Genomic DNA, 23621 nt, shown 5'->3' with positions numbered 1-23621 from the left:
TCAGGGAAAGTCCCTACTGCCAATGCTCACACAGCTGGTCAACCTGCTCCCACCCAGCCAGAGAGGGCCCATGGAGGATGCCCAAGGCTCTGTGGACTCCCCAAGGAGCTACACTTGGGGACCCAGCTTTATGAGCTGTGACTCAGCCAAGCAGGAGACAAGGGCTTGAGCGACACAGGGTCCTGCTTATCCATGAGGACAAGCATCATAGACCTGGTGGGAGACCCTCTCTCCCTGGCATCTCCCTGCCAAGAAATGGAGCATGAGGAGGAGCCCAGGGGCCCGAGCCTGCAGTGCCCACATGACCACGGGAAACTCACTCTGGGCCAGCGCAGGTAAGGAGCTCCAGTCCCAGACCAGCAACCTTGCAGCTGAGATGAGAGATGGACAGCAGCTCTGGGAAGCAGCTTTATTTTTCTCAGGAGCCTCTCACTGGGAATCAGACAACCCCACAGGGCATCTGTGCCTGCCTTTGGTGACAGCGTACTCCAATCTCGTCATTCATTAACGTGATGGCCAGTCACTGAGCACCTGGCAGATGCTGGTTTTCCATCTTCTCACACTCAGCTCTGTCCAAGGTGGGATTTGTCTTTCAAGGCAGGAGCCATCGTCCCACCCAGGATGAGCCATCTTCTTCCGGGCTGGGTTAGAGTTGCCTGTTGTGCCAAAGAATGGAGCTGGGCTGGAGGGAGGGGCAGGTGGTGATGGGGGAAGAGAGGCAGGGTCTCAGCCCAACCTCAGTACCAGGGCAGCTGGGGTGCCCTGTTTCATCTTGCTGGGCTGGCTCACTTTTGGGCTGGTGGATTTGTCAGGTTGGAAATTGCTTTCTTCATCTAGAACAGAGAAAGGGGGTGGAGGTGGGGGGCGTGTAGAGGAGGTTGAGAGGGGGGCTCCAGCATTTTTGGTTCCCCTAAGGGTGGTTTCTGGGTGAATAGTAGAGCCTTTGCCACCCCATTGCACAATGGGGTCACTGAGGCAGAGAGGGGCAGGCTGGCCACTGGCCAGAAAACAAGGTAGGGGAGCCAGGCCCAGTGGCCAATCTGGGCCAGGAAGAGGGACTCATCAGTATCCTCTGAATCCTCCCAGGTTTGGATGGGAGCATGCTGGTGTCCCCCCCACCCCACCTCCCCAGTCTTCTCAGGCATAGGTCCCCTGCTTTGCTCTGCCCCCGGGACCCTGGTACCTCCACCCAGGACACGCAGCCCACAGCTCTGCCCCGCGACGTCACAAAGAGGGAGTGAAGGTTCAACAGCTCAAAGAGGTTGTGTGCCTGGATGGGGGATGTTAGGAAACACTGGAGGGTAGAAGGCGCCCAGCCCACCCTCTGGCCCACTCTGCCATGCCTCTGAGCCAGGAAGCGGGACAGGGCCTGATGTGTGTGGGAGACAGGAGACCCAGGCCTGCAATGTCCAATGTGGCCACTGGGGGATGCCAGAGTCCATGCAAGGGTCTGGGCGGGGCCGCAGGTGAACAGGACCTAATATACAGCACCCTCCAGCAGCACAGAGGGGGCGGGGCCATCTCCAGGTCCCCTGTCGGCCTCTGCCCCTCCCCAACCCGTGTGCCAGGCTCTGTCCTGAGCGGCTAAGTCGTTTGTCCACGATCACACAGGGAGAATGTGGTGGACCTGAAATTGAAGCGCCCGTGTGCCTTGGTGCAACTCCACTGTCTTTCTCCACCCAGAGATTTACATTTGCCACTCTCCCACTTCCCTCATCTCTCTGCATCATCCCCACAACCCTGGCAGTGAGGGGCGACAGGGCAGGAGCTGCTTTGCCCAGTCTGCTGATGAGGACACAGGCCCAGGAGGAGCAGGAAGCAGCATAAGACGGGCGGGGCGGGGTTGGGAGGGGAGGCTGGAGCCTCAGCTCTTCATCAGCTCTTCCCCCACCCGGGGGCCTCGTGTGTCACACTCCGCAATTCTCCCCGTTACCTCATGCAGGGAAGTCTCTGGGGACAGCTTCAGGGTCACTGGTTCTGTGGGGCAGCCCCCAGCCAAGATGTCCTGGAGACACTGCTGGGGGTGGGGAAGGGTTACAGGTGCAGGGCCAGCCTCCCCAGGATGCCTCTCTCAGACCGCCTCTCTCTCAGGAGATCAGCGGGTCCCTCCCCTCCCATCCCTGCTGACCCACCCCCGCCCCATCCCCACACCCCTCAGGAGTACCCACCTGGTGTCCTGGAGCCCAGGAAGGAGGCTCAGCCTGGAGGGCCTGCACCAGCTGGGCCCTCTGCACGATGCCCACCAGGATCTGGGAGTCTGGCAAGTGGAGAGGGAGAGAGAGCCACAGGGAGGCGCGTTAGGAAGAAACAGGGACTCACATTTGCTTAGCACCTACTTAGCCAAGAACTGTTCTGGTGTTCCTATGGGGCTATTGTAACTATTGTCCCCCATTATAAAGGACAGGAAACTTTGGCTCAAAGGCACAGAGAGGCTAATTGTCTTGCCCAAGGTCATTCAGGTGTGGTAGCTGAGGGTGGCTGAGTGAGGCTGCCAGGGAGCCAGGAGGGACCCTGGCCACCACTGAGATCCCCGACATTGCAAGGCCTCAAGACAGGAGCAAGCTAGGGACACCCACACGATGAAATCTGTGTGTCAGGGCTGGGCTTTCTCCTTCGTTTCCCAAGAGGCTTCATATTTGGTGCAGCACAGTGAAGGTGTGAACCCACGGAGACACTGTGTTCTGAGGTCCTACTGTGTGCTGGGGCCTTGGCAACTTCATTCTGGCCCTGGGGCATCAATGGCGTTGTCGGATATTTAGTTTTGAGGGCCCAGCTTGGTGTTTTTGCTTTCTGTTGAGTGGAATAAAAACTTGACACCTAGACATATAAATGCCCCCCTTCCCTTTTAAATGAATACTGAAGGCTATTTCTTGGGTGAGCAGTGGGGTCCCACAGCCTGGGCCTGTGTTGGTTGGAGCACTTTGCTGCGGCTCTAAGGGTAAAAGAGGACTTTGTCTTTGTCTTTGAGGCTAATTCTTTCTTTGCTCCAGGAGGTGAAGGCTCTTGGTGGGGTCATCCGAATGCAAACATTTTCAGATGAGATACTTGGCATGTTCCACAGCATAATGCTAACGGTCTTCCAATTAGTGGGGGAAAGAAGGGCCTAGCATTTGGAGTGAGAACGTCTGGCAATCCTATACTCTCTTGATCCCTACTTTCAAGATGATGAAAATGCAGTACATACAGCTTAAGTGGTATACTCACAGTTCTTTAGCTCATAAATGGCTTTATCCCTCTTGGGGTGGGCATAGGGGTGACCCATATGGTTGTACAGGTTGCTCACTGCACAAGGTGCCTGCCCAAAGTGCAAGTGGAGACCAAAATCCAGCTGTGGTATGCTTGCCAGGTGTGCACCTTGTCTCATTTGCACAGGGAGACACATGGGCTGACAGCAGCCTTGAGTGAGCAGGGTTACCCCCCAACCCCGCCTTATCTTCTGAATGCAGATACTGGACTTGTACCCACAGGAAATGACACTCTAGTTAAGGTTTCCCCAAGAAATGAGTTCCATGCCTTTGAATAAGGGCCACCATGCTTTTGTCTTTAAAGAGATGTTTTCCTTATGCCAACAAGGATTTGGGGGAGGGGACTCATCTGGGGAATGCTTAAAGGGAGGCCTGAAGGGAAGCTTCTGGAAGACCCCGGTGGTGTCCCCATGCTCCTACCCCAGCAGCTGCCCAGGGACTGCCTTACAAGCACCCGCTGACTGTCTTTAGACAAGTCAACCACCCCAAGGGAGGGTGGCCATGATTTCCATTTTACTGATGAGGAAACTGAGGCTCAGGTGAAGTGACTTGCCCAAGGTCACACGGTTGGTTGCTAAGTCACAGAGCCTGGATGCAGATCCTGTCTGCCTGACAGGTCCAAGAAGGAGGCAGAGGGCATCCCTCACCCGCGACTTCCTCCTCCCCAACAGCTGGGCACCTGTGCTCTCCACCAGGGGATACTCAGCCACGTCTGTGGAGGTCACAACCTTGACCACCTCCTCCAGCGGCGTGTCCTTGGCCAGTGTGTTGATGCTGCGGTTCATGAAGTGCTCCACCCTGACGCGGTGGGAGCTGCAGGCAGAGGGGCTCCCATCAGGTCCCGGAGTCGGGGATATGAGACCCAGGCCGGCAGGGGGATCTGTGGGGAGCTTTGCTTCAACCAGGGACCCACGGCTCTGGAGTGTGGGCAGGGCCGGAGAGGTTCCTGGAATGAGGGACTCCTAGAACCCACAGTGAGAGGAAACCTGGGGACCACGTCGCTGATGACCCAGTTCTGAATTCCCAGCCCCCTGGACCCCCATGTCCCCCAGACCAGCTCCACTTTAGCCTGTTTTACCCAGCAGCCTTCCCTGGAGAATTTAATTTGAATAAAAAGTATATGCGGCTGGGCACGGTGGCTCACGCCTGTAATCCCAGCACTTTGGGAGGCTGAGCCAGGCGGCTCACTTGAGGCCAGGAATTCAAGACTAGTCTGGCTGACGTGGTGAAACCCCGTCTCCACTAAAATTACAAAAATAATCTGGGCATGGTGGCACATGCCTGGTCTGAGCTACTTGGGAGGCTGAGGCAGAAGAATTGCTTGAACCTGGGAGGTTGAGGTTGCAGTGACTGAGATTGTGCCACTGTACTCCAGCCTGCGAAACAGAGTGAGAGAGATTCCATCTCCAAAAAAAAAAAAAAAAAAAAAGTATATGCCTCCCCCAGGGAAAAAAACTTGAAAGTCTGGAAACCACTGGGGTAAGCAGCCCCATTTTCCAGATGGGGAAACGGGTTCAGGGCAAGGCAGCAGCTTGCTTGTGTTTGCAGCGGGGCCTCAGACTCAGGGACTCTCAGAGCCTCTTTGGTCTGCTTCTCTGGCGCCAGAAGCTGCTCTGGTCCTATCTGGTTGAGCAAGGACTTCAAAGCCCATTTCCATTCTTGTTCCATCTCCTGCTCCCAACGTCCCAGCAAGGACAGCAGGAGTGGGGAGAGGGGAGGAGACCTCTCGGATCTGGTGCTGACTCTCTGTGTCACCTGGAGCAAGACACGGCACCTCTCTGAGCCCCGGTTTCCTCAGCCTGTACACGGGGCAATACTCATCCTCCTGCTGTGAAGCCCAGCTGACCCCTAGACAGACACTGAGGCCTCAAGGCCAAGGACTTGCCCAAGGTCACCCGGGGCACTGCGGAGAGTGGAGATGAGAGCACTGCTGTGTGTCAGCCCCTCCCAGCCCCCATGTCCGAGGTCAGCTGCGGTGGCGTTTCTTTCTGGAGGTGCCCTCCACCCCCAGCCCTACCCAGACACTATGACCCTTTCAGCCAGCCTGAGGTGGGCGCCCCTTACCCGATGTTGCGGCCCAGAATCCGTGGCAGGTATGGCAGCTTCTTGACAATGATGGTGCCATCGTAGAAGGAGGGCTGGCAGCTCTGTGCGATGGCGTTGGCTGCCAGCACCGCCATCAGCACGGGCAGTGCATGCACTATCTGGCCGGTCAGCTCAAAGGCCAGCAGCGCTGTGGAGATGGTGTGGGTCACAGCCCCTGAGAAGGCCGCAGCCCCTGCAAGGGCAGAGGCAGGCAGGGCAGCTCAGGCCAGGAGCCAGCCTCATGTTAGGGCAAGGCTGGTACGGCTGCGACCAGGGGCTAAGGTGTGATTTGTAAGAGGCTACAGCCCGGGCACTGTGGGAAGTGCCCAGTGCCTGGGCTTGGTGAGAGGAGAGGGATAAGGGAGGCCGCGGGGCTGGGGACAGGACAGGAGGGAGTGATGGGCCCCGGGGAATGGTGGGGCTCAGGAGGGACAGACCCCCATGAGGGGTGCGGGGCTCACTGGGGGTTTCAGTGACTGCTCTGTGCCCTGTGGAGCCACCAGCCAATTCTCTAGGTCCAGCCCAGCCCCACGACATTGCCCATCCAGCAGGGCCCTGATCCACTCACCTGCCAGGGCATACCCCCCGGGCATGATGGGATTGGTGATCCCTCCAGCCACGATGCCCTCAGGGAAGATGAAAGACAGAGTCTCCCCAAAGAGGCGCCCGATAGCAGCTCCTGGCCACAGACTTAGGGTGAAGGGGAGCCAGGCTGACCCGTCCCCGACAGCCCTCCATCCCTGAGGACCATCCTCAGTACAACCTGGGGAGGGTAAACCAGAAGCCATGGCCCTGCCCCAAGAACCCCGAAACTCTCAGAACCTCAGGACTCCAGACTCACCATAGACGAAGATGGGCATGAAGTACCCAGCTGGGATGGGGATGGTGGTGGCCAGAATCAGCATCCAGAACTGTGGGAGTGGGGAGCCCGGGGCAGAGGTTAGAGGCCGCTGGGCAAGGCGTGGACAAAGGAGGACAGGACAGGGGACAGGGGAGTGTCCTAGAGAGAAAGAGGGTGCCGGCCATGCACCCATTGCCAGAGTCTGGCATTAGGGGAGGGTCCTCACCCTGAGAAATGCCCACTGTGTGCCTGGCACTGTGCCAGGTACATTCCTTTCTTCCTCCTCAGCCTTCCCAGTAACCACCCCATTTTAAAGATGAGAAGACTGAGGTCCAGAGGGCTGAAGCCACTTGTCCAGGACCTTGCAGTGGGCAGGGGGCACATCAGGAAGTGTGGGTGGAAGGCCTGGGCTCCATGCCACCAGCTGCGAGAAGGCACCCCCGCCCCTCCCCACCAGAGCTGGTCCTGGCTCTGCGCACACCTGGGGGCCAGGGGGCCCACCTTCATAACCAGGAAGAAGGCAAGGGTCCCAAAGATGGTGAACTGCGGGTGGTACCATTCCCACCACAGGTGCTGGGGGTCAAGCTCCTCGGGCCAGGGTGGGCTGGAGTTCTGGGTCATCAGCGCCCAGGAGTGGTTGTCGAACAGCGAGTCCAGATGCTGCTTCATGGACAGCTGTGGCGGGGCAGGTAGGAACTGGACATGAGGGGCCCCGAGCGGCAGACCCCAGCCGCCCCCGCACCTCCTGACCCTGCCTGGAATCCTCCTCTGCCACTTCCCAGAGCAGGGCCTTGGGCAGGGCTCTGACCTCCTGAAGCTGTAGTATCATCTATAAAATAATGCTGAGGCATCTCCCTTATGGGGTATTGGGGGGATTAAGTGAGATGCACGCAAAGGGGGCAACAAATAGGGCTTCCCCACTCCTGCCACCCCACTCAAGGCCCCTTACCCGAGATGCTAGGAAGCGGCCGGCACTGGGCGGGTAGGTGATGGAGGCGAGAACCAAGGTGGCCAGGGCGGAGTATACAGGCTTGCTGTGGGGGGTGGATGGGCTCTAGGGCTGGCCCTCCCTTTCCCACATCCCAAGGAGAGGGAAGCAGGGCCTCGCCAAGGCAGGATGGCAAGGCAAGGACTGGGGAGGAGGAAGAGCAGGAACGGGGGACATGGACTGGGCCAGCTCCAGGGGACAGAACCTGTGGGGTCAGCCCCACACTCCTGGGTATTTTTAGGGGTAGAGGCTGATTTAGAGGAGAACTGGGGCACAGGCAGGCTGGGAGGGAGGACAGAGTGGGGCCAGGCGGGGGCAGGGCTCATGCACCTGGGGCAGGAGGGCTTAGCCAATGCCATGGGCACACATGGTTTAAAGGGAGAGAGGGACCAAGAAGGGGTTAAAGGTCAGTGAGGGGGTTGGGGTTCACTGAGGGGGTATAGACTCCAGGAGATATGGGGGTTAAATGGAGAGGTTTGAGGCCAGTAAGGTAGTGGGGCAGTGACTGTGGGGACTTGTAGGGGGTGTTAGGGGCTCCACATGTGGGGCATGAGCTAGGATGGGCTTTAGGGGCTCAGGTGGCGGGTGGAGCTTTCCACATAAGGTTGGGAGTACGGTGCGGGGGGAGCTCACTGAGAGGTCCCTGGCCCTTAGCCCGGAGCCTACCTGGTGGCCAGCAGTTTGGAGCTGAACCGATTATTCCTGATGAAGCCAAAGAAGATGCGCTGACAGAAGAGGTAAGCACAGCTCAGGAGGCCGCAGACACCCCTGGGGAGCACAGAGACAAGAGTCCAGAGCCTGACCCCAGTACCAGGGGCCGCAGTCCAGGCCTGGGGGGAATGTCTTTTGGACTCTCAGGGGCCCAAGGCACCCACTCACCCCAGCACCACAAAAAAGAAGATCTCAGGCAGGTCGAAGGGAACATCCACCTGGAAACTGGTCTTGTAGAGGGAGGTGATGGTCTCTGGGGAAGGAGGGCAGTGGAGAGCCGAGATGGCGCTCCCACCCCACCCAAACTCAAGTCCCAGACTAACAGCCCAGGGTGGAGGGGGTGCCAGGTCCTGACCGGAATCTGTGTCCTGGCATTCCAGGCCCCCACAACGAGGCTCCTGCCTCCCTGCCCAGCTTCAACCCTTCTACCCTCAGGGCCCCTGCCCTTCATGCTCAACACAGGTCAGCCCCTTCCATCCTCCCAGAAGGAGGTGGGAACAAGGAAGAGGAAAAAGAGGGAGAGAGAGGGAAAGGAAGAGCAAGGGGTGTATACAGGGGAGAAGGGAGGGCCCCCTCGCCCTGGCCCCCAGGCAGGGCCAGGGTCAGGCAGCCCAGGGGGCTCACCCTGCTCGCTGTTGAAGACCGCCAGGAGCCGGAACATGAAGGCCCCACAGGTGGCCGCAAAGAAACCCCTCCAGTAATCCCAGACAGAGAAGTGGGAAGACATGACCTCGATGCTGAACAGGACGCCTGGGGGCGACACTGATCTCAGGTGGGCCTCCACCCCCACCCACCTGTGACTGTAGGACCCCCTCCCCATGTCACCTCCTACCTGACCCATCTGTCCTGCTCTCCTACAGCCCAGACAAGGACAGACAGGAGGGGAGGGCAGGGCATGCGGCCTGGGCGGGGAGGACCCCACTGCCCAGAGACCCATCCAGCCTGGAAGGCGGGTGTGCGCCCTCTCACTATCGCGTGGGGACGGTTGCGATCTCCATTTTATAGAGGAGGAAGCCGGGCTCAGAGAGGCCAACGGGCCAGGGTCACACGTGGATTTCAATCCCAAGTCTGTATAATGTTACCCTGAAGCCTCTCAGCACCGCCAATCACTTCACACACCACCCCCCTCCCCCGCTGGGGGGCGGTGACTGTGCCCAAGGCGGGGCTGAAGTAAGAACTAGAATGAGCCCCAGCCCCTCCTCCAAGCTCTCAGATGGGCCGAGGGAGCCCAGGGTGTCAGGGGAGGAGCTTGAGGGACGCAGGGGGCGGGGCATGAGGGGGTCTCACCGCTGAAGGGAGCGCCAAAGACTGTGGCCACGCCCACTGCCGCCGCTGCCACCAGCATTTCGTTTTGCTTGCTCTTGTTCTAGTGGGATCCGAGTCCAGGGCTCAGCGTCAGTCCCCTCCCTCCCCACTCCCATTCCTCTAAGGAAGCCCCCGAGTCCCTAACCTCAGGCTCCCCGATGGTCGTGGTGCGCACACGGCCCAGGTAGGCAGCGATCATTACAGACAGGTGCACGAAAGGGCCCTGCAGAGGGAAGGGTGGGCCCAGGGCCCAGGTGAGGGCAGCAGAGACAGTCTCACCCAGAGGCAGCACGGTTTCCCCACCACACCCCCTCCTCCATCTCCCCAACCCCCAGGGCTGTCCTCAGATGGCTTTTGTCACACTCCAGGGACCTGGCCTGCCTCTTCCCCCGAGACTGACCTCCTCGAAGGCAGGGACCAGCCCAAGTCCCCTCTGACCCAGCTTTGGTGGGGTGATGGGGGTGAGGCTGGGGTGGCTGGGGTGGGTAGGGTGGTTGGGTGCCCTCACCCCTGCCCATACCACTTTGCCGAGGAAGAGGGTGCTGCCACAGGCCAGGGTGCAGCACATGCCCACCACCTTGGCCCCAAAGTTCTTGATATCCAGGTAGTCCTCCAAGACCACACCCGACAAGATGGTCTTCACCTCCGGGATTCCAGAACCTTGGCGGGGGTGGGCAGGGCCAGGAGGGGGACAATCTCTGGATTAAAAATCTCAACACTCTACCCGCACGGTGTTTTCACGTTACGATCTTGCCAGATCAGCAGAACCCTCTGAAGTTAGGATTATCTTCCTCTGGGGACAAGGTCTTGCTCTGTTGGCCAGGCTGGAGTACAGTGGTAGGACCATAGCTCAAGGCAGCCTCAGATGCCAGGGCTCAAGTTATCCTCCCTCGTCAGCCTCCTGAATAGCTGGGACTACAGGCGGAGACCACTTCACCCACCTTATTTTTCTAAAGAGATGGAGTCTGGCTATGTTGCCCAGGCTGCTGTAGAACTCCTGACCTCAAGCGATCTGTCCGCTTCTGCCTCCCAAAATGCTGGGATTACAGGCATGAGCCAGTGTGCCCAGCTGGGTTAGTATTCCTTTGTTTGTTTGTTTGTTTGTTTGTTTGTTTGTTTGTTTCAGACAGGGATCTCACTCTATCCCCCAGACTGGAGTACAGTGGTGCAAACACTGCTCAGTGCAGGATCGAATTCCCCGGCTCAAGCAATCCTCCCACCTCAGCCTCCTGAGTAGCTCGGACCACAGGCACATGCAATCATGCCCAGCTGATTTTTTTCTATTTGTTGTAGAGACAGGGTCTCCCTGTATTGCCCATGCTGGTCTCAAACTCTAGGCACAAGCGATCCTCCTGCCTCAGCCTCCTAAAGTGCTGGGATTACAGGCATGAGTCACCGCACCCAGCCTAGGGTAAGGTCCTTAAACTCATTTAGCAGATTTGGACGCTGAGCGTCACAGAGGGAATGTGAGTTGTTCACATTCCTCCCGCCAGGCCTGGCAGAAGGCTGTGGCAGCATAGGGGAAGCCTGGATGAAATCTCAGGCCACCACTGAGTGAGCCTTGAGCTCCCCTCTGCTGGCCTCGAGCGGGAGGCAGGGCTGAGCGGCCTGGGGCAGCTGTGCCTCCTCCACCGGCCCCTCCCTGGCACCAGCCACTGGAACAGGCTTCGCAGAAGAACCTCCCACCAGGCCTCCCATCAAGTCCCAGAGGAGCCCCTGGAAAGCAGGTAGGGCCAGCAGTGACCCAAAAGTCAAGATCTGGCCTTCTTGCTGTGTCCCTTCAGGCAAGCCACACGACTCTTCTGGGCCTTTGTGAAATGAGGCTGCCGCTTCCCGACTCCCCCCATCAGAAGCCTCCTGGGATCTGAGAAGGTTTTGGCCAGTGGGGACTGGTGTGGTGACCGTGGACTCACCTCCAGAGGAGGGCGTGATGCTCTGGGAGAAGCCCGAGGAGAAGGAGACGAGGGCCACAGGGTACACAGTCCAGGAGAGATACCGGAGGAGGGGGCTGTCCCCAATCTCCCCGTACAGCCACTGGTGCGCTGGGGACAGCCGCGTATCAGGGAGGCCCCCACAGCCTCTGCAGCCCTCGGGGCCAGACGCTGTGGTGGCCACTTACTGACGAGGAAATGGAGTCATGAAGAGGGGAGGACCAGGCCACCCAGTGAGGGGCAGACCCCCAAGAAGAGGCAGGAGTACGACTCTGGGTCCATATCCCAGGTTTACCACTGCCTAGCTGAGTGACCTTGGGCAAGCCACTCAGCCTCTCTGAGCCTCAGTTTCCCCATCTGTCAAGTGGGCTAGTGATTGGCTCTCCCTCACAGGCTCATTGAAGACTAAAGATATTAAAGACTAAAGGGCCACTGAGAACTAAATGACACAGGTGTGAAGCGCCAAACACCATAACACCATAATAGGTGCTGCTTCTGGCAGCTGAGGGTCTCCAGAGAAAGTGTTTTAGACCTTTCCTGGCCCACACCCCCTCTTCCAGGGAGGCCTCAGGGTGGAGGCAGGCTGCTGAGGGATGGGGGGTGCGGGGAGGAAGCTCCAAGCTTAGTGTTATAGGGAAGTGCCCCCACTCCTGCCCCAGGGCATGGAGGAGGGAAGGAGAAGGAACAGGGTGGCTGGAAGAGGAGGCAGAGAGCTCAGAGGAGGAAGCCCTCTTAGGAACATTCAGGCCTCTCTCCCTTGTGCAAATGAGATGACTGAGGCCCAGAGAGGGGAGGAGCCTGCCCAGGATCACAGAGCAAGTCAGGAGTAAAGCCAGGACAAGATGCCCACCTAGAGCCCTCCCCCAACCTCCGCTGCGCCTGGCGACATCCACCTGGCATCCCCAGAGCGAGCTCGGAATCCCTTGGCCCAAAGCAGCACCTGCCATGGAGGGATTACCTCGGACCACACTCTCAACAGCCAAGTCCATGGCATAGCTGACCAGGGCCATGAGCACCCCGAGGGTCATCAGGAAGTACCAGTCCTCGCCCAGGCGGAACAGCTTCTGCTTCAGCCACTCCAGGCCACCTGGGGCAGGGCATGGGGTCACGGTACAATGTGGGGCAGGAGGCACAGACAGTCCCATCCTTGGAGGCCAGCTGGGCTTCAGGCAGAGAGGCTGGGGCAGGGGGGTGGAGCTTGGTGGTGGACTCTGGGGTAGTTGTGAGGGGGCCCTGCCTCACGTAAGTGGCCGGGCAGGATTTGTGGCAGGCAACAGTGATGGCACAGTGGGTGCCAGCACTGCTGCCCCTACCGGAAGGCCTTTGACCTGCCGACCCTCCGCATCCCTGCCTGTACTGGGAGGTTCCTGGGGGACAGGGAGTGTGGAGGGGGCTGGCAGCTACAGCTTTCACCTGTATCCCCGCAGAGTCCGTAGCTTAGAGAGCACCAGGATCTAGCAGACTCCTGTGTGTCCCAGGGCCTGTGGCCCCGGGTATCCTCTAGGTTCCCAGCAATGCCCCTGTCCCGCTGGCTGCCAGCCCAGCCTGGGAGCTGGCCCTTACTGGCTGTGGGCACCAGCCCCTGGGGCTGCACTTAGCCTCCTTCTGTGGTCCCTACTTGCTCTGACCCGTAGCTGAGGGGACAGTCAGGTCTCAAAGTGAACAAGGCACATGGGGCTTCAAGGAAAGGTGCCAAGTGCAGGCTGCCCCAGCCCCTTGCTGTGGCCCCAGCTTTCCCAGCAGCTAAGCCCCACATCCCCTCATTGGCACAGGTAGGTGAGGGAGAGGCCTGGGTGGAGGATAGGCACAGTGACCAGGCCTTGGGCTGTATCTCCCGAAAGGCAGAGGGCAGATGCCCGGCCCATCTGACCCACAGAGAGTTGGACAGATAGACCCTTTCCCTCCCTGCCCCCCAGGAGACTTTGGGCAGTGATGTCCTGGACAAATGCCAGGAGGAGGGTGGTTCCTGGGCAGGGAGGTGGGGTGGGAGCCGGGCAGGAATGATGTCCTGAGTGGTCCCCTAGGGGGAAGGGAAGAGGACCTGGCTCTCACCTCGGACGCCTCGGCGGATGCGGGGACACGGGCCCCACAGCTCCCGCAGAGTCACAGGGTCCCCTGAGGAGCCTTCACGCAGCCCCACCAACTCCTCCATCAGGCCCCTGGGGAAGCGGATAGAGGGAGGGACCGGGGTGAGCTGCTGCACGTCCTTGCGCTGCCTCTAGGCCCTTCCAGTGCGCTCCCCACCCAAATGAAGAGGAAGGATTGTGCTTGGGTGTGTGTGTGTGTGTGTGTGTGTGCGAAGTTATCACACTAGGTCTGTGTGTGCCCTCATCCCTGAGGTTCCATCACTGAGGTTGTGTGCCTGTGTGTGTCATTGTGTGGGATAGGGGTGGGATTCCTAGGTGTCCCCCTGTGCCCAGCGGCAGACTGGGCACAGGCCAAGCACCCAAGCCCTGCTCAGAGCCCCTTCCCCTTCTGTGGCTGCCGCTCCCACCCTCCTGGGTCGCTTGGTGCTTCCACTGCTGGGAGCAGTCTCTGCCCAGGGCTGTGACTCTCTCACTGCAGAGTCCCATGGATGGCTCTGACTCTCCCTGTCCACCCATGAGCACCCCCGACCCAGGCTACAGAGGCAGGAAAACCCCAGGCCCAGAAGGAGATCCCGCCAGGGCCAAAGTGAGATGCTGGCTCCTGCCCCTACCACCCCCCCCCCCGCCCGCCTGCCTGGCCCTGGCAGTCCCCAGCTCCTTGCAGTGACCCCTCACCTGTCAGTCCTCCTGCTGCAGCTGAGCTGGCCCTCCTCTCACAGAGCCTCCAGCTCCCCTGCACCTGGACAGGTGTGTGTTCCAACAATCAACATCCTCCCCCCTTTCCAGCCTGGGCCCAGGGTTTATGGCGAACACTTAGAACGTCCTTGAAAACCGACCAGAACTGCCCAGGCCGGAGCAGAGCAGAGCTGCCAACAGGGAGGGGAACAGGAGACTCCCCACCCACCAGAGCTGCACAGAGGGTGGTGCCCAGCTGTACTCAGCCTCCTGGGTGCTGCTGGACAGGGGCTGGGGAGGGGAGCTCACGCACACAGCAGGACAGCGAGGGGCCATCTGCCGGGGCTGAGGCTCAGGGCCCAGGGGTCTCAGAGCTGGACATGGAAGGTTTGGAAAGCACAGAGGGAGAGGGGAGGAGGCTGGGCAGGGAAGGAGAAGGCAGGCCGGCAAAGGTGAGTGGGGTCAGCATGACCACAGCCTCCCTGTGTGCCAGGCAGAGAGTCAGCCTTCTGCCAGATTAATTACCCTGAGTGCCCACGGAAATCCCACGAGGCAGGCAGTGTGATCCCGTTGTAGAGAAATGGCGTCTCAGTGAGGTGGGGCTGCCTGTCCAAGATCACGGAGGCCGAGGCAGAGCCAGGATTCCCAGCCCAGGTTTGCCTGGCTCCAAAGCCCGCAGGCCGTGCCACACGGTCCCGTCCTGATGACCCATCTTGTCCAGGGCTGGCGAGGAGGCCGACACCTGGGGCAAGGCAGTGAATTGGGGTCAGGAACTGGGACTTGATCCTGTGTCCAGACCCTCCAGGCTCAGGAAATGCCCCTCAAAGCACATGTCCAAGGGCCAGCGGCTCTGGCTGGGGACTTCTGGGTAATTCCACAGAGTTTGTCCCACCCCAGCAGAGGATGGGAGCACAGGTGTGAGAGGACATGGTGAGGAACAAGCACGTGCCGTGTGCCTGCTACGTGTCAGGAGCTTCACATCTGCAACTCACGTCCTCCTCCCCACACCCTGTGAATGGGGAGAGCCTCGCCATTTTGTAGATGGTCAGAGAGGTGAGTCACTCACCCAAGGTCACACAGCAGAGGCTGAACCCAGCCCCACACTGTGCAGCTCTTCCCCTGCCTGAAGCTCCTCCAGCTCCTGAGGCTGAACCAGGGCAATGGTTTGGGCACAGAACAGAAGAGTTGTGTCTGATGCCACTTTTGGGTAAGAGGTTGGGGACAATTGCCTCCAGTCCTACCCAGAGAAAGCCACTCTCTAAATAACATGATGGCCCTTGAATGATTGTTAAAATCTGGGACCCTGGGCCACCCTTTGCCCCTAGATGCCAGGCAAGTCAAATCAAAATTGAAGGTGTGTGTTGTGGGAGGTGGGATGGGGGTTGCCGCTCTGCATGAACCTGAGCCCACCTTCACCTTGGCCACCCTGACCTGTTGACTCTGCACAGCACCAGAACTGGCTGCCCTGTCAACATCCCGATCCCCACTGTCGGGTCTGGGGCAGCTGCTGGCTACTGTCCCACAGCCGGCACTGCACGTCCACATCCACCCTCACCCCCCAGCCCTGTGAGCACCAGGAGGCTGAGAAGAGGGCAGCCAGGAAGCTCAGGACGCAATGCAGGTCCCTCCCAAACCCACTGCCTCCACATCAGCCCTAATTTCTCCCCTTCCACATTAGTCGCCTGGCAGCAGTAGCGGGGGCTCAGTAGAGAGACAGCAGGGGAGAACCCACTGCGGCTCTGTGACCCTCACATCATCTGGAGCCCCCATTTCCTCCTCTGTTAAATGAGCTGAGCCTGAGACCTGGGTCTCTGTCTCATAACAGTGGAGGTCCGGCGCCCAGGACCTGCACAGCCCCCTGCCTCAGAGCAGCTGAGGAGAGGGGACGGGGGACGGGGGACGGGGCACGCTGAAAGAGATAGGGCAGGTATGGATGGGAGCGGGGTGGTGCAGAGAACCCACATTCAGAGGTCACTGAGTCCCACACTACTTTGCAACCTGGCAGGTGACATGAAGCAGGGTCCCTGCCCTGCTTTTATTCCAATGGTTACACCCCCCACTGCCAGGTGCCTAGGAGGGGAGGGAGGCTCTGGTTATTCCTGGCTTCCCAGAGGAACTGTGGGGACAGCTGGGGAGCTAGCAGACCCCCCATCTCCCACCCCTCCCCAAGACACAGGCCTTACCAGCTCACCCCCACAGCCCCTTCCCATGCCTTACCTGGTCCCACTGTCTTCAGCGAGAGGGGAAGGGAGTTTGAAGAGTGAGGATTGCTGGGGGTTCCTTAGGAACGCCAGGCTCCCAGAGTCTGAGGGTGGCTCCAGAAACCCCAAAGGTTCTAGGCAGTCTCTGGCTGGGACCAGCTCCAGGTGGAGGGGATCTGAGTGTTTCCTCAGTGACCACATCCCTTCCCCTTCACTTGGCCACCCCATGCCAGGCGCCTTGGGGTCCCACCCTAGGTGTACTGGCCTGTGAGCTGAGGACCCACCAAGCACGGGACAGAGGCCGGGGAGGAAGAGACGCCTGCTAAGGTCATCCCAAGAGGCTGGGGCCGACACAGCCTTCTGCACATCCAATGAGAAGGGAGCAGAGGAACGCTGGAGGGAAACAGTGGTCATGACAAGGTTCTGAAAAGATAGGAGATGCGGAGCCAGGCACAGTGGCTCATGCCTGTAATCCCAGCACTTTGGGAGGCCAAGGCCAGCAGATCACCTGAGGCCAGGAGCTCAAGAACAGCCTGGCCAACTTGACGAAGCCCTGTCTCTACCATAAACACAAAAATTAGCTGGGCAGGGTGGCGCACACCTGTAATCCCAGCTACTTGGGAGGCTGAGGCAGGAGAATCGCTTGAACCTGGGAGACAGAGGTTGCAGTGAGCTGAGATCATGCCATTGCACTCCAGCCTGGGTGTGATTCTATCTCAAAAAAAGAATAAAACAAAAAGATAAAAAAAAAAAAAGAAGAAGATGTTTGGGCTGCTGGGGTGCTGATGGCCCGACCCAGTGGTAAGGGGACAGAGGGGAGAGATTGCAGGACAAAGTCCTGAGCCCAAGAGACGTGGCAGCACGTGCAATGCTGGCGGGATGCTTCCGGGCTGATGGAGCAGAGAGGGCACGGTGATGCCACAGCAGAGACAGCAAGGCCCCCGGGAGGAGGGCAGGGATGGGAGCCAGTCCAGGATGGATGGGTGAGAAGGTCTTGGGTACAGCAGGAACAGCTCTTCCTTTGTTGGAGAAGGAGGTGATGTGAGCAAAGGCGCAGGCAGGGTGGTGATTTGGGGTGGAAAGAATTTTAAAAAGAAAAAAAAGAATTATCAGTCTAGATAGATTTGGAAGATGTCACTCAGAGTCACTAGAGGCCCCAAATCCTAGTGCATAATTTCCACCCTGCTCCAGGGTCCGTGGCATGAACCCACTGGATGATATAATTACCTTCTCCCCAGCGGCACTCACCTCCTGCTAAGCACTGCACTCAGCTCTCAGCCTCCATTATGTTATTTAGGCCTCACCACAACTCGTGAGGTGAATGACATTGTCGCCATTTTGCAGAGGAAGAGACGTGTTCGGAGCTGTTAGGAATAGTCCAGGGAAACCAGCTGGGAAATGGCGAAGTCAGAGCCCACACCCAAGCCTGCTCTATAAGCAGCACCCGAGGCCTGTCCTCCCGGCACCACTGTCGCCCCCTCCTTCTTACTCTGCGTGCCGGGGGACACCAGAGCATGACCCATGAGAGGGCAGACCCTGACCTCACGGAGCACCAGCAGGCTGACCCCCACCCCCACCCAGGGCCCCAGGACTCGGGCCATCTGCTGGCACAGCGTGCCAGGCCCTGCCTGATCCTCTCTCTCCTCTTGTTTTAGGACAAACAGATGGATTTCTGTTGGGATCCTTGGCAGGTCAGTGCACTTGTGTGTCCCCCAGTCTAGCCGGCCCCAGCTGACACCACCGCCCCTCTCTCCCTTGTGCCCAGCTCAGGAACACAGTCCCACCAGCCCTAAGACAAGAATCTGATGAAACACTGGGTGGGGGTTGTCCCGTGGGAGTTGCTAGGATCTCCCTGGCTTTAGCTGCCCTGTCCCTGCCCACTGGCCAGAGGACCTGGTGGGCTGGGAGACGGGGATCGGTGGTGGTACTGGAGGGATGTCGGCCGGCAGCCTGGCCCACCCTGCTCACTCCTCCTGCCCCTTCCTCCAGAGGTGCTTCCAGACCACCAACGGCTACCTGTCCAACTCCAGGTCCCGCCCCGGCAACTACAACGTGGCAGCCCTGGCCACGTCGTCCCTTGTGGGTAGGTTCTGGCTGCAACTCTCCTGCTTGTGGAGAATGCACGGTCCCACCCTAGACCCTGGCTGTGGGAAGGACACGGCTGAGTTGCAGGTAGGAAGATGGCAGCCCTGTTGGATTCTCCATGTTCTAAATGCCAGAGTCCATGCTGGGTTAAATGGGTCACGGGGGGACCAGCGGCTCAGGGTTCTGCTTCCACGGGTTAAACTGCTGGGTTCTCAAGAAGCTCTGAGAGGGTGGGGCAGAGTTTTTCAGATGTCTGTCTGGCGTGGTTTCCCTGCCTCTCTGCCAGTCCCATCATCTTAGTTCAGGTTCCCTGGAAGCAGAGCCTGACATGGGCATGACTGTGCAGGTGATTCCCTGGAGACTGGCCCTCAAAAGAAGCCAGCAGGCAGCGGGGGAGGCAGACAGGCCTGGGGAAGGGGCTCGGCAGGAGTCTAGCTTCACCAGGCTGGTCCCACCGCAGCTTGGGAGCATGAATAGTACCCTAGAATTGATGGCACGCTATGGCGAGAGGCTGGACTTTTTTCATTTTATTATATTTGTTTATTTATTTTTGAGAGACAGAGTATCACTCTGTCACCCAGGCTGGAGTGCAGTGGCATGATCTCGGCTCATCGCAACCTCCGCCTCCTGGGATCAAGCAATTCTCCTGCCTCAGCTGCCCAAGTAGCTGGGATTACAGGTGTGCACCACTATACCCAGCTCATTTTTGTATTCTTAGTAGAGACAGGGTTTCACCATGTTGACCAGACTGGTCTTGAACTCCTAACCTCAGGTGCTCTGCCCGCCTCAGGCTCCCAAAGGGCTGGGATTATAGGCCTGAGCCACTGTGCCCGGCCAGGGGCAGGACTTTATACTCCCCCATTGCTGACTCACTGGCTTCCCCCGGGGAGGAGTTTGCAGCCTCCTGGGCATCTCTGGGTGAGGTGGCTCCCATCGGCTCAGAGCGGTTCTGCAGATACGGATGTAGGTGTGAGCTCACAGCAGCAGCACCTGAAGCAGATGGGGATGGGCTTGTAGCACAGTACAGGAGGTGTCGGTGATCACCATGGCATCAGGTGGCCCCAGCACGGCCTTCACCTGTCTGTGCATACCCAGCTCTGTGCCATGCCCTACAGGATCTGCTTCACTACAGCCCACCCAGCTCCCCCGGGACCCCTGGGGCCCTCCCTCCCCACATTGGCCTGTGCCTTTCTTCCACCCGCAGCACCTTCCTCTGCTGCACCTACCTTTCAAGGGCCACTTGAAGACCCACCTCCTCCAAAACACCTTCTTAGATACCCAACACCCCCCACTTTAGTGGCTGGGAGCGAGATTCTCCCCTTTCTTCCACACACCCATCTTTCCCATTATCCCAGCTCTCTAATTTCCTTTGTGGATACCTCATCTTTCTTATCCTGTCACCCAGGCTGGAGTGCAGTGGTGCGATCTCGGCTCACTGCAACCTTAGCCTCCTGGGTTCAAGCGATTCTCCTGCCTCAGCCTCCCAAGCAGCTGGGATTACAGGCACATGCCACCATGCCCAGCCAGTGTGTGTGTGTGTGTGTGTGTGTGTGTGTGTGTGTGTGTGTGTCTGTGTGTTTTAATAGAGACAGGATGACAGGATTTCACCACGTTGGCCAGGCTGGTCTCAAACTCCTGACCTCAAGTGATCTTCCCGCCTTGGCCTCCCAAAGTGCTGGGATTACAGGCATGAGCCACCGCACCCAGCCTCATCTTTCTTAATTATTGCCATTCCTCACATCATGGCTTAGGAGGCCCGGGTGACTCCCAGATCTGTGTTGTCAGACTTGGTTAATGACAATCCTGAACTGTTGCCGACAGCCCCTCTCCAACTTCCACATCCAACTCCTCTCCTCACAAAGTCCCCGACCCATCCTCTCTGTCTGCACAGCCCTTGCCTTGTCTGTTGCTGGGTCCCTGCAGTAGCCCCTAATCCTCCATCTGGGGCGCTCTTCCTAAACAGCTGTGCTAACTGGTCACTCTCTTGCTCATTACCCTGCTGGGGCTCCCCACTGCACAAGGAGAACATCTGAGCCCCCCACCTGGTTCTCTCCAACCCTGTTCTGGCCCTGATCAGCTCCCAGCTTCTCCTGCCTCCCAGTCGTAGTGTGGACTCCATGTCTCATCCCAGCTAGTCCTGGACTACACGAGACTCTTACATGCCTTCATCCTCTTCTCATCTTTGAAATGAAACCTCCAGTCTTGCCTCTATCTGTCCAAACCCAACCCACCTTCAAATTCCAATCCCAGGTCCCCTCTTCCAGAAGCCTTCCCTGCCTGCTCCATCCACCCAGGTCTCACCTCCAGCAGAGCTGGCACAGCCACAGAGATGCTCTCTCAGAATGTGTTTAATGGATCATGGAGAATATGGGGGCTCATGAGTGGTCCTTGGGTGGATCTTCTTGGATGGAAGGGTCTGAACTTGGTCAGAAAGGGAGTGAGAGGTGTGGGTGATCTGGGGAAGAAGCACCCAGTGGGCGGGAACTGGGAGTAGGATGCTGGGAGTAGGATGCTGGGAGGAAATGTGGATGCCGGTGGGTGGGGGCATTGAGGGGAGGGAGCCACAGAGCTCGGAGGGCTCAGGGCAGGAGTGAGCAGGAGGCTTTGGAGGGCGTGAGGAGTTAGATGGGTACAGGCCCCTGGGAAGGTGTGGGGCACTGATGGAGATCATGGCGCACTGAGGGAATGTGGGGTACAGGCCACTGGGTGGGCCTGAGGCATGGGGGCCAGGCCCTGGGCTGAGCCTTGTGTCAGGACAGTCACCCAGATGCCCTCCATGCCACAGGGGTGGTGCAGAGCATCAAGGAACACATCACAAAGCCCACGGCCATGGCCCGAGGCCGCGTGGCCCACCTCATCGAGTGGAAGGGCTGGAGTGCCCAGCGGGCAGGCTGGGAGCTGTCCCCAGCTGAGGACGAGCATTACTGCTGCCTCCCGGATGAGCTGCGTGAGGCCCGCTTTGCTGCAGGTCAGCAAGGAGGGGGACTGGCCAGGGCTCTGTGGGGGTGAAGCTGGGTCCTTGGGGGGCCCAGGTCACTGCATGGGCATTGTCTGGGCAGGAAAAAAGAATGGCATAGGGTGGGCGGGTATTAAGTGAGCACTCTTGACCACTGGGGTGTGGATGGGCAGCCCAGAGAGGCAGCCGCCCTCCAGCCTGTCCTGGAGAAGCTCCAAGAGGCACTGAGGCCATCCCCACCCATGTCGCCCTGAGCTGGATCTCACTGTCCCCCCAGGGGTCGCCGAGCAGTTTGCCATCACCGAGGCCACACTGAGCGCTTGGTCCTCGCTGGATGACGAGGAGCTGCACCCCGAGAACAGCCCCCAGGGCATCGTCCAGCTCCAAGGTACAGCCCAGGGGGTCCGGGGGGCGGGGGTGGGCAGAGTGGAGCCGACACTGGATGCCTGCCCATCACCAAGTGCAGTGTGACCTCGGTGGAGCCCCTTCCTTTTCTCAGCCTAAGTTTCTTCATCTGCAAAATGGGGCAGTGATCCTTGCCTTGCCCATTGCCCGGCAGTGCCAGGAGCAGGAAGGAGAGGGTGAGCACAGTGGGGGCGGGAATCCAGCGCTTATCACACCGAGGGCTGTGCACGAGGGACCTCACGGAATCCTCACAGCAGCCCTAGGGAGTGGGTCCTGTTGTCCCCATTTTACAAATAAGGAAACAGAGGCACTCAGAGGTTCAGAAACTTACTCCAAATGACAGCTAGAAGCATCAGAGCTGGATCTGAAACTTAGCACCAGGCACAAGCAACCATGTTTCTAGAAGCCCAGGTTACTAGTGAGGGCTTCAAGGAGCCTTGGCCCTGGGGAAAGCCTGGGCCAAGCAGCACTTAATCCTCCCTGACAGATGGATAGGGACGGGGAGGGGACAGAGGCCCAGGGGAGCACTGGTTGTCCCAGTTCTCAGAGAGCACAGGCTGGCTCCAAGCCCACTCTTTTTTTTTTTTTTTTTTCTTTTTTGAGATGGAGTCTCGCTCTGTCGCCCAGGCTGGAGTGCAGTGGCGCGATCTCGGCTCACTGCAAGCTCCGCCTCCCGGGTTCACGCCATTCTCCTGCCTCAGCCTCTCCCAGTAGCTGGGACTACAGGCGCCCGCCACCACGCCCGGCTAATTTTTTGTATTTTTTAGTAGAGACGGGGTTTCACCGTGGTCTTGATCTCCTGACCTCGTGATCCGCCTGCCTCGGCCTCCCAAAGTGCTGGGATTACAAGCGTGAGCCACCGCGCCCGGCTCCAAGCCCACTCTTAAGTCCTCCATTTACTGCCTCGAGGAGGAACCTGGGGCTCAGAGAATTTTGGTGACTTGACCAAGGTCACAAGGCTCGGCAATCACACAGCTGGATTTGGAGGCAGGTCTTCTGCCCCTTGCCCTTTCTCACACGCCCAGAGAGGGCGAGGAGCTGGATCCGGGACGCCATTCCCCCGTCTCCCCGTTGCTTTTCCAGATCTGGAGAGCATCTACCTTCAGGACAGCCCTCCCAGTGGCCCCTCGCAGGATGACAGCCTTTAGGCCTTCTCCTCGCCCGGCCCCTCCCCTGACAGCTGTCCCTCACCTGAGGAGCCCCCCAGCACCGCTGGCATCCCACAGCCCCCCAGCCCAGAGCTGCAGCATCCGTGGCAGTTGCCCGGGGCCCAAGGACCCGAGGGTGGGACCCACCTGCCGGACTCCCTCCCCTCCATGGACAGCGGCTCCCTCTGGGAGGAGGACGAGGTGTTCTATAACTGAGTCGGGGGCTGTGCTGGTCCGGCACCTACTCACACCATGACCTCGCTTGATGGGCAGCCCAGGCATATCTGGACCCCGGGGTCCAGGGCAGAGCATCTCTTGACACCTCGGGTAGGCACAGGGTAGGTGTGGCAGGGATGGGGCCAGCGCTCATGGTGGCCTCTCTGTGCCTCGGTGGACCTGCCCCAGCAGTGGGAGCCATAACCCCCTCCCCCTTCATTACTTCACTCAGGTGGGCACCTTCCCCTGCAGGGTGTCTGCCCTCAGGGAATTCAAGGACTCTCAGAGACATCAGGGCAGCCTGGCCCAGAGGTGCAACAGCCAGGCCCCCAGGAGGACAGCCACAGACAGAACTGAGACTCACTTAGAGCGGGGTCTGGGAACCCTGCCTGTACCTGGGGTTCAGTCCCTCCCCACTCTCTCTGTGTGTCTGCCCCCCAGCAAAGGTGGGGTGACCACTTCTGGTAGCTAAGCACTTGCTCCCCGGCTCTCCTCACCAGGTTATCTGTCTCTCTGGAGTGTCTGTCTGTCTGTTCCTCCCTCTCTGAACCTGCTTCCTTCGTGGCCCCTGCTCCTCACCCCTGGGTGCCCACTCCCCCTCCTTGCAGCTCCCTCCCATCTCACTCAAGGTTCTGTGAGGACATTAAAGTGGTGGATTCACCCTGGATGACCTTGGCCTGGTCTCTGCTGGGGAAGATGTGACCTTGGGCCCCTGGACAGAGTCTGGAGGGAGTCAGGGGGG

At 59.2% G+C, this 23621-nt stretch overlaps 1 protein-coding gene and 1 non-coding gene across 4 annotated transcripts; one reads left to right on the top strand and one right to left on the bottom strand.

Moving 5' to 3' along the window:
* Nucleotides 1-395: 395 nt before the first annotated feature.
* On the bottom strand, nucleotides 396-13997 carry LOC100590605 (chloride channel protein ClC-Kb). Of its 3 annotated transcripts, XM_030805384.1 has the most exons (20): nucleotides 13869-13997; nucleotides 13159-13265; nucleotides 12065-12193; nucleotides 11089-11217; nucleotides 9696-9835; nucleotides 9321-9398; nucleotides 9158-9236; nucleotides 8495-8620; nucleotides 8039-8123; nucleotides 7826-7927; nucleotides 7121-7205; nucleotides 6673-6846; nucleotides 6172-6241; nucleotides 5899-6009; nucleotides 5310-5523; nucleotides 3925-4058; nucleotides 2169-2257; nucleotides 1934-2017; nucleotides 1184-1270; nucleotides 396-833 (listed from the first exon to the last, which is right to left on the bottom strand). In XM_030805384.1, the coding sequence occupies exons 2-20, from the start codon at nucleotides 13256-13258 to the stop codon at nucleotides 786-788; spliced, it is 2064 nt and encodes a 687-aa protein (XP_030661244.1). In that variant the 5' UTR covers nucleotides 13259-13265; nucleotides 13869-13997; the 3' UTR covers nucleotides 396-785. The 3 variants fall into 3 exon arrangements, with proteins under 3 accessions (XP_030661244.1, XP_030661245.1, XP_030661246.1); XM_030805385.1 differs by lacking the exon at nucleotides 13869-13997 and having other exon boundaries at nucleotides 786-833; nucleotides 1934-2014; nucleotides 13159-13258; XM_030805386.1 differs by lacking the exons at nucleotides 11089-11217; nucleotides 13869-13997 and having other exon boundaries at nucleotides 786-833; nucleotides 13159-13258.
* Nucleotides 13998-18004: 4007 nt separating this feature from the next.
* LOC100591181 lies at nucleotides 18005-23133 on the top strand. Its single transcript, XR_004028388.1, has 4 exons — nucleotides 18005-18152; nucleotides 20940-21122; nucleotides 21388-21498; nucleotides 22599-23133. It is a non-coding gene; the product is annotated as a protein FAM131C (transcript).
* The last annotated feature ends 488 nt before the right edge of the window (nucleotides 23134-23621 follow it).

This window comes from Nomascus leucogenys, chromosome 24 (genome assembly GCF_006542625.1).
Source record: "Nomascus leucogenys isolate Asia chromosome 24, Asia_NLE_v1, whole genome shotgun sequence".
Taxonomy (NCBI): Eukaryota; Metazoa; Chordata; class Mammalia; order Primates; family Hylobatidae; genus Nomascus; species Nomascus leucogenys.
This window is presented reverse-complemented; position numbering and strand designations above follow the sequence as displayed.